The 12333-nt window shown below is 36.1% G+C and overlaps 1 protein-coding gene and 1 pseudogene across 1 annotated transcript; both read right to left on the bottom strand.

Moving 5' to 3' along the window:
- Positions 1–3421: 3421 nt before the first annotated feature.
- LOC114827431 (uncharacterized) lies at positions 3422–4404 on the bottom strand. Its single transcript, XM_070806639.1, has 2 exons — positions 4122–4404; positions 3422–4040 (listed from the first exon to the last, which is right to left on the bottom strand). The coding sequence occupies exons 1-2, from the start codon at positions 4300–4302 to the stop codon at positions 3577–3579; spliced, it is 645 nt and encodes a 214-aa protein (XP_070662740.1). The 5' UTR covers positions 4303–4404; the 3' UTR covers positions 3422–3576.
- Positions 4405–5476: 1072 nt separating this feature from the next.
- LOC103412158 (oleoyl-acyl carrier protein thioesterase 1, chloroplastic-like) lies at positions 5477–11831 on the bottom strand (annotated as a pseudogene).
- Positions 11832–12333: the final 502 nt, after the last annotated feature.

Raw genomic sequence — 12333 nt, 5'->3', positions numbered from 1 at the left:
AAATGGGATTTTTTATTGACACTGACTGCAATTCTTTTCAATTGAGGATTTGAAGTAGATTTGTGTTGCTTTACAGTATTTGGTAGCAAGGCTCACCTGCGCATCGTTTTGGCATTTGAGTTGTTGATATTTAACTCTTAACCGCTCACTTGTGAAAAAAATATGTGCCTGGAGCAAATTTTCATTGGTAGACTTCTCATAATATCAACTGAAAAAAGCCCAATAGGCGGCCCAAGGTTAGAGAACCCAACTCAAAGCCCTATGGGTGTGTTTGTTTCCACTCGCTAGCATTCACTAGACTGGATTAGATTAATGGCCCGTTTACGTAATCGTAATCAAAATAGGAGGAATTGGATTGATGAGGAATTGGATTGAGGAGTTGAAATGAGGAGTCAAAATCGGATTCCAGTTGAAGTTGTTTACTTAAATGTTATGGAATCGGAATATGAATGAAACTGAGTTCATATAAGTTGTTTACTAATTCACATAAATTAGAATAAAAATCAATATGATTACTAAAATGCCCTTGTTCTTTTATGTTTTATGTCTTCTGTATATTTATTTGTAATAACATTTTAATTTGTTTTATTTCACATCAATCCAATTCCTCCTCTCCTCTCGGCTATTTGTTTTATGTCTTCCATATACTTGAACACTCCTTCCCTCTCGGCAAGTTTGCGTACCTTTTCTCTCTTGGCCCTCACCAACATCTTCCCCACGCACCCTACCCCATAGCCACCACCTCTTCTACCTGCGAAGTATTTCATGATTTCTGGGTTTTTTGGGTGATTGCTTCCAAGGGTTTGTGGGTTTGGATTTGGATTTGAATTGTTTATTTTCTAGGTTTGGGTGGTTGATTTTTGAATCTTGTTTTGGGAAGACGTGGCTGGAGTTCTTGAGCTAGTAGATTGGGAAGTGAAGCCCGGTCGCACGGGGAGGTGGAAATTGGAAAGTGAGGAGCAGACGCATGAAGGCAGGGTGTGCAGGGAGCAGTGAACTTGTTGGGATGGATGAATGGCAGACTTGAAATTTTAGAAATAATGAGAGGGTCATAATAGGTAGAAAAAGTACATTCTTAATTCCCTCATTCTCTTGGAATCCAAATACCTCACCCATCTAAGGAGTCAAATTCCTCCAATTTGGGGAGTTGGATTCCTTATTTTGTGTGGGTCCCACCACTCTTTTGATTCCCCTTGTTTTAGTAAACGCTTCAATACTCCGTAATCGGAATTCAATTCCTAGTTTTGATTTCGATTACGGGCACGTAAACGCGCCATAAGTGGGAATGCAGTCTCATGTTTGTTCCATGCCGGGACAAGTTTTAATGAGACTCGTCCCGACTAAGGGCTTCGCTAGAAGGTCTTAGCGAGACCCCCTGAAATCTGCCGGATTGCTAAGACCAACTCCTTGCTTTGCCCTTACCACCCCCCTCTCTACTTGTTCCTTGCAAAATTTGAAACCCAAATCCCATTTACCAACTTTGCTCTGCTTCACCCCTCTCATCTACCATTTTCAAACCTAAATCCATCAAAATTCGAAAATAAAAAAGGCAAAAAATTATGCACTCCAGACTCCCTAATCGCAGACCTCCGTCGTTGATGCCGGAGAAGCAGAACGATGAGTATCCATATGACTCAAACTCTGATATGGGTTCTGATGAAAATGAGGGAGAGAACAGAGCAAAATATGAAGGGTGAGGGATACGAACATAAAAGAAATAGGAAGGGATTAGGGAGGTTTCTAGAATGGAAAAATATAGACAAAAGCAAGAATAAAATAATAATAAATCTGAATTAATAATATAAAATAATAATTATAGTGAATTAAATAATATAATATTAGAATTTGTTATTGTTTTTGCTTTTTAGTCCGACACTGCACAAAACGCTTCATTAAGTTAGTCCAGTTTAATCTAGTCTATGCCAGTCCAGCTTAGTCCCTGAAGCTAGTCAAGTCCAAAACAGTCTGGTGCAACAAACACACCCTATAAGTTCATGTAATACCTATTTGATAATTTGTAAATTAGATTGACATAATTGACAATACAGAGTCAAAGTGTGTAAGATTTTTTTATTTCGGCGGAACTTAAATTGGAGACTTTTTTAAGAGCCACAAAATATTTGTATGTGAACTTTGAAACTGTCACAATCCGCCAACGCCCATTATTTACTTGGACAAATTTTCCGTTGTAGGCTAAGTCTGTTGACTAGTAGTCTAATACCGTCTCATCCCAATTCAAAATCTAAATCTCGTCAAGTATAACAAAGCTTTGGCTGATTAAAAAATAAGCAGGAGCTCATGCTTTCACAGAATAATAACTTGACAAGTGTCTAAAAAAACTGAACAATTAGAACTTGAACTAACAACACTTGTTAAGTTGTTATTGAGTGAGAGCAGGAGCTCCTGCTTGTTTTAAGCAACCAAGCTTTGTTCTATTACAAATTAAATCTTTTTTTAAGCATATGTAAGTTTAGAGACCCTTTTAGAATTACTTTTAAAATAATAAAAAAACGCTATCAAATCACAACAAGTACTTCTAGTAGTGTTTGGAAGAAAGAAAACGATAAAAAAAAAAAGCTAAAAGCACTTGTGGGTTGAAAAATACATTTAAAGTACTTTTTAGATTGTGTGTTTCTTTTAAGAAGCACTTCAAGTGTTTCTTTTTTAATAAGAATTTGCATTTTTCTAAATAACTATAATGTACTCTAAATAGAATGGCTTCTACTTAGCGTAAAGTTTTCTAAAAATGTATTTCAAAACGGATCCTTGGTTAATTAGCTAAGATAGCATGCACACCCAACTGCACATGAAAATTCGAATGACCAACCCCATAGAGTAAAAGTCACTTGCGAGGCACAAGAGGGCAAAGTGAACAGTTACGTGAGTGGGAGATTTTTTTTTTTTTTTTTTTTGAACAAGCAATATTATTTACATTAAGGGGGTGAGAGAGTGGGCTGAGCCTCATAATTGTCGAGTCATAATAATGTGGTTCAAATTCTCATTTGACGAAACTCGGACCTAAAACCTCTCACTCACAAATGAGTAAAGGGAAGAAATTATTTCAGCATCTAAATATTTATTGAAAAGTAAGTTACTTGGCATATGTTTTGACAGATATTTACAATAACTAAATAAGTAACATTTTGTGAAGACAAGATACGAAATAGGGCTCATTCCTTCACTACAATGGCTTTTATTTCAAGGTGGAGAGGATTTTTGGACCGGCAGCGGAATAATTTCTATGCACAAATGGGATAAACTGACCGGTTAAGGGCAATGTACACGCTCATTCAAGTTCAAATTTCGTCTTTGTAAGTTATAATAATTTAGAATGCATATAGTCAAGTAAAAATAATAGTTAAAGAACAATGGCCTAAAACATAAACAAAATAAAGACAGAGAGAGAGAGAGAGCGCAGTGATACTTGAAGCACATTTATTAAAAAACTAAGACCAATACATATAAATTGAGTTAACAACTCAAAGGCTAAAGTTCTTAGGCTCATGATTATTTCTATAGTTAATAGGGCCTCAGTTCAGTTAAGCCTTTCAAAGCCTGGTGTGGTCGGGTGTGTGACTATGGATAGCCACTACAGCCAGCTCCACCATCGCCTTTAGGCTTATATCCTTTCCCGCCATCATCATATTTTGGATTGCCTCCTTTCCTACCATAATCATACTTAGGGCTGTCTCTTTTCCCACCGTGATCATCTTCAGAACGGTCTTCCTTTCCATCTCGATCATCTTTAAAACGATCTCCTCTTCCATGATCATACCCTCCTCCATACCCTCCCTTACCCCCATATCCTCCATACCCTCCCTTACCCCCATATCCTCCATACCCCCAATAACCTCCTTTAGGCCCTCCATATCCACCGTATCCATCGCCTCCTCCATAACCTCCTCTAGGCCCTCCATATCCACCGTATCCATCGCCTCCTCCATAACCTCCTTTAGGCCCTCTATATCCACCGTCTCCATCGTATCCGCCATAACCTCCTTTCCCTCCATATCCACCGTCTCCATCATATCCGCCGTAACCTCCTTTCCCTCCATATCCACCGTATCGGCCATAACCTCCTTTCCCTCCGTATCCACCGTCTCCATCGTATCCGCCATAACCTCCTTTTCCTCCATATCCACCGTATCCCCCATAATTTTTGGCATCATAGACCTCCTTTTTCTTTTCCTTCTCACTACTACTGGTCACTCCTTTAGAACCCACTCCTTCAGAACCCACAAGAAACCCTACAAAGACAATGAAAACAAGCAACACCCTTGTTTCCTCCATAGTTATTTTCATGGCTCTCTCTCTCTCTCTACTAGCTAGGGTTGTGATGAGAAGTTTGCATAGAGCTCACCCCTATTAATAGTGACATTCTGCGAGAGGGAGTGAGGGAGTGAGGGAGTGAGAGAGTGAGAGAGTGAGAGCGTGAGAGCATCTTTTTATTAATTCGTGTACTCAGTTTTTGGAATGGCATTGAGTAGCGTCTGCATGGAGATTTTGGTCGTTATGGAATGAGTTACTTGAGTGGGAGTGGGACTGTTAGAAGAATATCAAGTTTGGTGAGGGTTTCTATTGTTGGTATGTAATTAGGTTGATCTGTTGGTAACGGGTAGGAACAAATGGTAACATCATTGATAAGCTTTAATGGCCATGAAAATTTCTGAAGCAGTATTTAAGTTTGATGTTTGATGGTTTGAAATTGATACAACTTTACTATATTAAGAAGAGGAGTAGCATTTTGTGCATTTGAAATTTGAATTCCTGAGCATTTGGAATGAGTCTTAGGGAATGGACTTTCCATCAATATTTCTACGGATTGGGACCATTGGGTATAAGATAATATACTATTTCATGTTTGGTTTGTGTATCTTTCATATTTCATTTTGATAAGTTCAACATTTGAGATTTAATTTCTAATCATTTTGTGTCAGTTACTAATCAATATGTCGTCGATATTTGATTTTAGATGAGTTCAACAATTGAGATTTGATTTATGATAACTTTATTTCCAGCCTATATCAGATGTCATCATCTTTTATCGCTATGTCATTGATATTTAATCTTTATGTCATCCACGTTTCATTTTGATCCCTCAGAAAAATTGAGGTTTTTGCCATTTTCCAATGTATCTTTCAAAACAAGTAATAGTAAGTGATGAGGGTCATTTTAGGCATGTACATAATTAACTTTCCCAAATGGCAATGAGGATGAGTAGGGCCAATGTCAAAGATTTTTTGGCTGAAATGATAGGTCTATGAGTTATTCAAATCCCTTCAATGTAACAGATGAAAAAATGAATCCAATTGTAAGTCATAATTTCGATTAGTTTGCTTTTGGTCGTAGATTTCCAGTTAAGTTTTCATTTTTCTTAGGTTTTTTTTTTTTTATAGGGAACTTTTATTAGTAATCGAAAAGAAAGTCATCATATATGCATTGAAATAAAAGTATACATGAGAAGACGCACTCGAAAGAGTGAAAAATGACTTTCTTAAAGTCCCAATAACATCTTCCCTTTAGAATCGAACTAGTCAATTCACTGAAGTTATTGGCCAAAGATGAAAACCGAAACAAAACCTCTCATACAAGGGACAGAAATATAGGGAGACAGAAACAAAAATCAACCCTAAAACCGGCGAAACCAAGAGATAACATCATTTCCTCATTTTGCAGGTTTTTCTCTCCAGATGGTTCTCCCGGGTTTATTTTTGAACCATCGCCTGCTAATCTTAGTAGATGCAAATACTCTTATCATCTTCTGTTGCAACGGGGGATCAGATTGTTCCGTTACCTGAAAGAGCTGGAGCATCGTCTAAAGGTTCAGCGTTAGTAAGGGAATCGACTATATGTCATCCTGTTGCCACTCCCCCCTGTAATCTAAGGTGACTGTTTGCAGTTCATGGCTATCGATAACTTCTGAGGCATGTTCTGTACGAGACATTATTAACATGTTGGTTCATGTCCAAATCAGCTCTCCTCGGCTGCGAAATCAAATTAAGCATACTGAGAATACTGAATAAATACGTGAACTTAAAATGAATTGAAGAAACACTAACCACATGTCCCAGTCTGGAATACTGTGCAGGATCTTCCAGTTTGGCAATTTTCCTCAAGATACTATTGTTAGGCTCTGGAAATGCTAATCTATCGATGTCAAGAGAAGAAACCAATGAGAAGATTGGCCAAGAGGGATAACCTTATATATACACACACACACACGATGAAGTCACATGCAAAAAGAAAAAAAAAAGGGTCTTTACCTCAGATGTCGTGGAGCAAAAACTAAATGCTCTTCCGGTCTTCCCTAACATCATCGGTGACTTTCTGAAGTCGCCTAGTGTCTTGATTCATCATCACCCACTTGCTGAAACCATGTATCACATATGCGATAGGTGAGTTTCTCGGTGACTTTCTCCCAGATCTAGAGTTTTTCTTAGAGGTGTGCACGGGCCTGGCTGGGCCCAAATTTAGAGGAACCAGATTGGACTTGTTAAAAAAATGCAACAGAACGGGATGGAATGGACTGGATATATGAATTTTGAGATTTGAAGCCGAACCTAACCCGACCCGTTTGAAATGAACTGATTAGGGCCGGGTCCACAGGTCCAATTACATTTTTTGTTCTTTAGAACAGATCACAAAGGGGTGAATACATCTTTAACAACCAACCACCAAAAAAATAAAAAAAATACATGTTTCTTAAATTCCCATCCTTCCCTACCAATATTAACAAATAAGAGCTTACAAAGATGAGTCTACATTCAAATCCAATTTGCATGAAACCTTCCACTAATCAACCAAACACAACCTAATTAAAAATAACCAAGTTTGAAGCAGAACATTCAAATATATACAAGCCTGAAACTATCACAGGACATACATATATTCAAATATACAGAAATTAAGAACCCAGAAACAGAAGATTCAAATATGATATTCAATTTTGTGTTCAACCGTTTACCATTTTCCAGCCAAGATACTGCTATATCTAGCGGATCAGTACCTTTTGAAAAAGCTCCTTTGACCTGCTGTGGAAATGTGTTTCCTAAGCGAGGTTTTCTTTTACTAACTTTAGTTTCATATAAGCACCCACGTTTTGCATAAAGAAGTCCATGAAGAATTTGTTGACTGGAAGATAACCAAATTTGGAAACTTGGAAGTTAGGAATAGACGATGTCTTTCCAGATGCAGCTAATACAGTGACAACAGCTACAGAAACAACAACCATATCTGCACCAACAACTGAACCACCGGTGGTGGATCAGTGAAGGTCTGGGGTGATGAAGGTGAATTGGTGATAGTCTGAGTTCGGTGACGTCGTTGAGGAGAGATAGGAAATTAAGAAACAGGATAGGAGTGGGAAAATATGAGTCGGCGACGGTGATGGGATGATGATGGTCGCGACAACAACGATGGGTGACGATGGTGGTGAATCGGTGGTGGTCTGCGTTCGGTGATGTTGGCAAGGAGAGATAGGAGTGGAAAAAGATGAGTTGAGTGGGAAAGGAGGCTAGGTCACTTGGAGAAACAAATCCCATCCATTCATTCCATTTTAGAAACGGGCCGGCCCGGGGCCATGTGCTTGTATAGATTTTTTTTATGACTGATCACCTTTAGGAATTTTGTATCTAAATATTTAGATATATTTATAAGGATGGCCAATTAATTCGGTTTATTGGAATTAAGATTAAGAAGAGTAGGCAAGTTAGTGAGGATGACCAATATCAAGGTAGTCCTGCTTGGTTGACATGATCCTTCTACGCTTAATGAGTTTTAGTGTGTTTAATTGTGTGTCTCACCAATATGATATAATTATCGTATAAAGGTATAAGAGTTGATACTTGAACACAAATTAATTCATACCTAAGAAAGAATAACCTTTAAACAGGGTAATTGGATAGTAGTTGGCTCTAGAAAAGTAAATAAGATTGTTATTGGTGAATTTATAACCTTAGACTTTCTTGTATCGTGTTTATTTTAATCAATTAATCTTTTATTTTTCTAGTTAATTTTAATCTTAATCAATTACTCAATTCAATCTATAATTTCTTTGTTTAATCAACTCAAGAGTGATTAATCGGTTAAATTGGTATTAAAACAATTCTTGTGGGATGGACCTCATATATACATATCTTACTACAATTGATTCGTGTGTTTGCGAGTTTAATTTGATTTAAATTATTTTATTGTTTAGCTTAGTTTAAATATATATCAATATACCTATAAAATATCTCTAAATAGGTTCACATAACTTTAAAATTGCTAGAACAATCTGACAAAAATGAATCCCAATTGCAGAAAACATTCAACAACTTCTTCAATGCGATCTTCAAAATGGATGATTGCTTTATCGGAAAAGAGAGAGAGAGAGAGAGTAAAAATGCAAAAGAAATATGAGCAAAGATTGCAGTGGTAACAGTCACAATGTCACATGACCTAAAACTACAATGCCATCATGCCCAAGAGGCATCAGTGAAAAACTGAAAGTGGGGTTCCTTTCAAAGTATCAAATAATAACTTTACAGCTCAAAAACCTGCACCATGTACATGCTTACTGGTTCTTAGAGAGATGTCAGAATACTTTTTTTTTTTTTTTTTTTTTTTTTAAATTTTAGTTTCTTTTAAACTTTTTTTACTATTATTAGAGAAAAATTAAGAGTTCGAAACTATTACAAAAAAAAGAAGTTTCAAACTCAAATACACCAATAAAAACTCAACATCTTATTCATTAAGATACTATACCACATGGAAACTATACTCAAACGAAATATCAATGAGAATAAGAAAGTTATTCAGTGCAATAACATGTTTCTCCAACGTAAATTCCAATGTTGCATGAAAAAGAATAGTATTTTCCACAGTATCAGATTTTCGTAAGTGTCTTAATTAAAGGAGCTCGGAATAACAAAATTCAGAAATAATATGCACCTTGTTGCTCTTCCAACGAGTTAACCAGTGGCATAGTCGTTGAGTATCCAATCATGTCTAGTGCCAATTTTTCTCTCTCCTTGGTACTATTGCAGAGCAAAAAATAATCCTTAAAATTATAGAGTTTTCACGTGAACTTTTTGTCGAAGAACAAAAGAATGTCCTCCTCATTACATTGACGAGGTTCGCATTTAATTCGCGCGCATTTCGACCTCTTTGAAGACATGAGTGAGTACAACTTCATTAAGCTCTCCTGCCCATAGCTAGGAGAAAAGTCAAAGATAGTAAAGATAATAATTTGGTAATTAAGTCTATCTTTAATATTCTCTTAATTGAAGATAAACTTAAACGTGGAAGAAATTTTAATCATATCCAATCAGGATATTTCCAAGATAATCCCAAGATATTATCTCATAATTAATTTATTTGGAAAACTAATGAAAAATGCTTGAAACTTTGAGTTTTAACGATAAAGACAAAATAAAGGATAAAGTGAATAGTATCATGTTTGACTTTTTAGTGTAAAAATGTGATTTTTCGTTAAAGTGAACAGTACTACGAGCTTTTCGTTAAAACTTCCTAATTTCTTTGGGATTATTCTATCCTCAATCATCCTAGTATTCTAGGGATGACTCACCTAAGTCACTCGGATGACGTCATGTGTAGGGCAAAACCCTAGCTCTATAAATACCTCATCTCCATCATTTTCTTGTAAGGCATCGAATATCTATTGACCCAACCTTTCCGCCCTCACCTTGTGAGAGCTTGTGGCTTTGGCCTTAGTCGAATGTGTTTATTTGTTTTGTAGGTACAATTTCGTCAAGACTAAATACAGCGAAATTTTGTGACCACAAGTATGTTTCTGTTTCAACAACGTCACTCTTGTACCACAACCCTGCATTTTAAGTTTCACTTTCCATATTAGAAATCAAAACTCGAACAAAGAACACCCACCAAGCTGGATATTTGTAGATTTCAATATGCATACGAGCAGTAACCATATGAGATGCATTTTCCTCATGGTGGTGGTGGTCGAAAATCCAATCTGTCGAAAACCCAGCAACTTGAGCTTGGTTGCATCCTACCTCCTGGCATCACAAATGTTCACGGAAAACGAAAATATAACAAAGATCACAAGCTTATGGTTGTGTTTTTGTAGGGTTTTATATTGTTGTCAGTCTCTTATAGGGAATACTTCCTTATAAAAATCATAACAAAGATCACAAGCTTATGACTTAATATGCACACATACTATTCGTTTACTCTCTATTTTTCGCCGTACCAGTGCTTCTCTCTAAAAAATTGGTCCTTGGATCCGAAGCTCCTGTCCCTTCAATTCTCTTTTGGACACTGCTCGACATATCAATCTCATCCAACATTGACCAAAATAAAGATACAAAAAAAAAAAAAAAAAATTCATCACATACACTCAAGCATATGAACTATGAAGTGTTAATTAGTAATGAGCTGCTAATCTGTTTTCAGATTTTTGTTCGCTCAACTATATGCTTGTCAACTAAGGGTTAATTATTATGTTGATTAACTAGCGAACAGGGTTATATTACTTTAGATTAATTTGACTATAAGTGGTAGTGGGGGGGGGCTATCTGTATTGCACTTTTTATAATTTTTTTAATTGTTTTTAATCAAAGACGTGTACGGTGATGAGATAGATGTGAATGATCAAATTGATTTCACATGTTCATATCTGGATGCATGGATTTTGTTAATCGCACTAGCTATAAATTATAATTCTGTGAAGATGCAGCAGCACGTACTAAAATGTGTTTCACATTAATCTGACTGTTGGATGGAAATCGTTAGATAAGAAATGTTTTTTAGTCAAAATGATCTCTGAGATTTACATAACACATTATTTTGGTCTCTGAGATTGAAAATCAATAGAAATGGTCACTGAGATTGTCTACTATCCATTATTTTGGTCTCTGTTAAGTATTCTGGAGCTCTTAGCCGAAAGTTTGGGCAATTTTCAAAACTTCGTAACTCAATTGTTTCTTCACCAAATTCGACCCATAATATATCAAAATGAAGATAGGAAAGTGTAGAACAAGATTATACCTATTTGAAAGCCCAATGGTTGCTGAAGATGGCCGGAAAATAGCCTGAAAGGTGACTGGTCTGCAGAAAAACTGGAAAACTCACTGGAAACTGGGTAAACTTTAAATGTTCATAACTTCTTCAATACTCAACAAATCGAGTGATTCAAAAACTAAAATCTTACCTTTCTTAACAGCTAGATCGCTATGGTTTGGCTGGAAAACGACTCGAAAGTGGCTGTCTTAGTCTCGAGTTAGCCACTTTTGAGCCGTTTTCTAGCCAAACCACAGATAATTAGTCATCAAGAAAGGTACCATTCTTTCGTCTTATTGAGAAATATGATTTTCATTTTTGAATCACTCAATTTTGTTGAGTATTGAAGAAGTTATGAACGTTTAAAGTTTATCCGGTTTCTGGCGAGTATTCCAGTTTTCCCACGGACCAATCACCTTTCAGACTATTTTTTTGCCATCTCCGGCAACCATTGGGCTTCAAGATAGGTATAACCTTGTTCTACGTTTTCTTATCTTCATTTTGATATATTATGGGTCGAATTTGGTTAAGAAACGATTGAGTTAAGAATCTTTGTAAATTATCCAAACTTCCGGCCAAGAGCTCCGGGACAGTTAACGGAGTTTTTAACGGAATGACCAAAATAATGGATGGTGGACAATCTCATGGACCATACCTATTGATTTTCAATCTCAGAGACCAAAATGATGTGTTATGCAAATCTCAGGGACCATTTTGGCTAAAAAACCAGTAAGAAATAAGGAGAGAGACGTTATTGTGGTACACAATCATTAAATTGTTGTCTCTACCTTAGGAATCACTAAGGACATTGTCGAAAATGAATCATCTCTGGATCCCTTCCTTCTAACACCACTACAAAAGGGACTTATAGTATCAGTGGATGGTGTCGGTTTAATATAATATAATGGCACATAAGACAGTTGCGACACTAATGGAACATGACGTCGGATTTACTATCGCTTATAAGCATCATAAAATGTCTACGTCGCTTTTAAACCGACGTAAACATTTAATGTCGCTTATAACCGACATATATTTTAATAATTTTAAATATTGGTGTCGCTTTAAACAAAACAGTGTCGCTTTTAAGCGACATAAAGTATTTGTGTCGCTTATAGGCGACACTAATTATATATATTAATTTAATAATTTAATAATTTTATAATTTTATAACCCTAAAAAAATACTATAATAATTATATATATTAGTTTAACAATTTTATACCCTTAAAAACTATAATAATTGTATATACATATATATATATTAAATTAAATATTAAAAATTGGTGACCATTGGATCGGCTTAAATATA

Source organism: Malus domestica, chromosome 10 (assembly GCF_042453785.1).
Source record: "Malus domestica chromosome 10, GDT2T_hap1".
Classification (NCBI taxonomy): Eukaryota; Viridiplantae; Streptophyta; class Magnoliopsida; order Rosales; family Rosaceae; genus Malus; species Malus domestica.
This window is presented reverse-complemented; position numbering and strand designations above follow the sequence as displayed.

Coding starts and splice junctions, on each gene's coding strand:
- LOC114827431 (XM_070806639.1), bottom strand. CDS start 4,302: ATGAAAATAACTATGGAGGAAACAAGGGTGTTGCTTGTTTTCATTGTC. Junction 4,041..4,121: donor TGGATATGGAGGAAAAGGAG/GTTATGGCGGAT, acceptor GAGGGAAAGGAG/GTTACGGCGGATATGATGGA.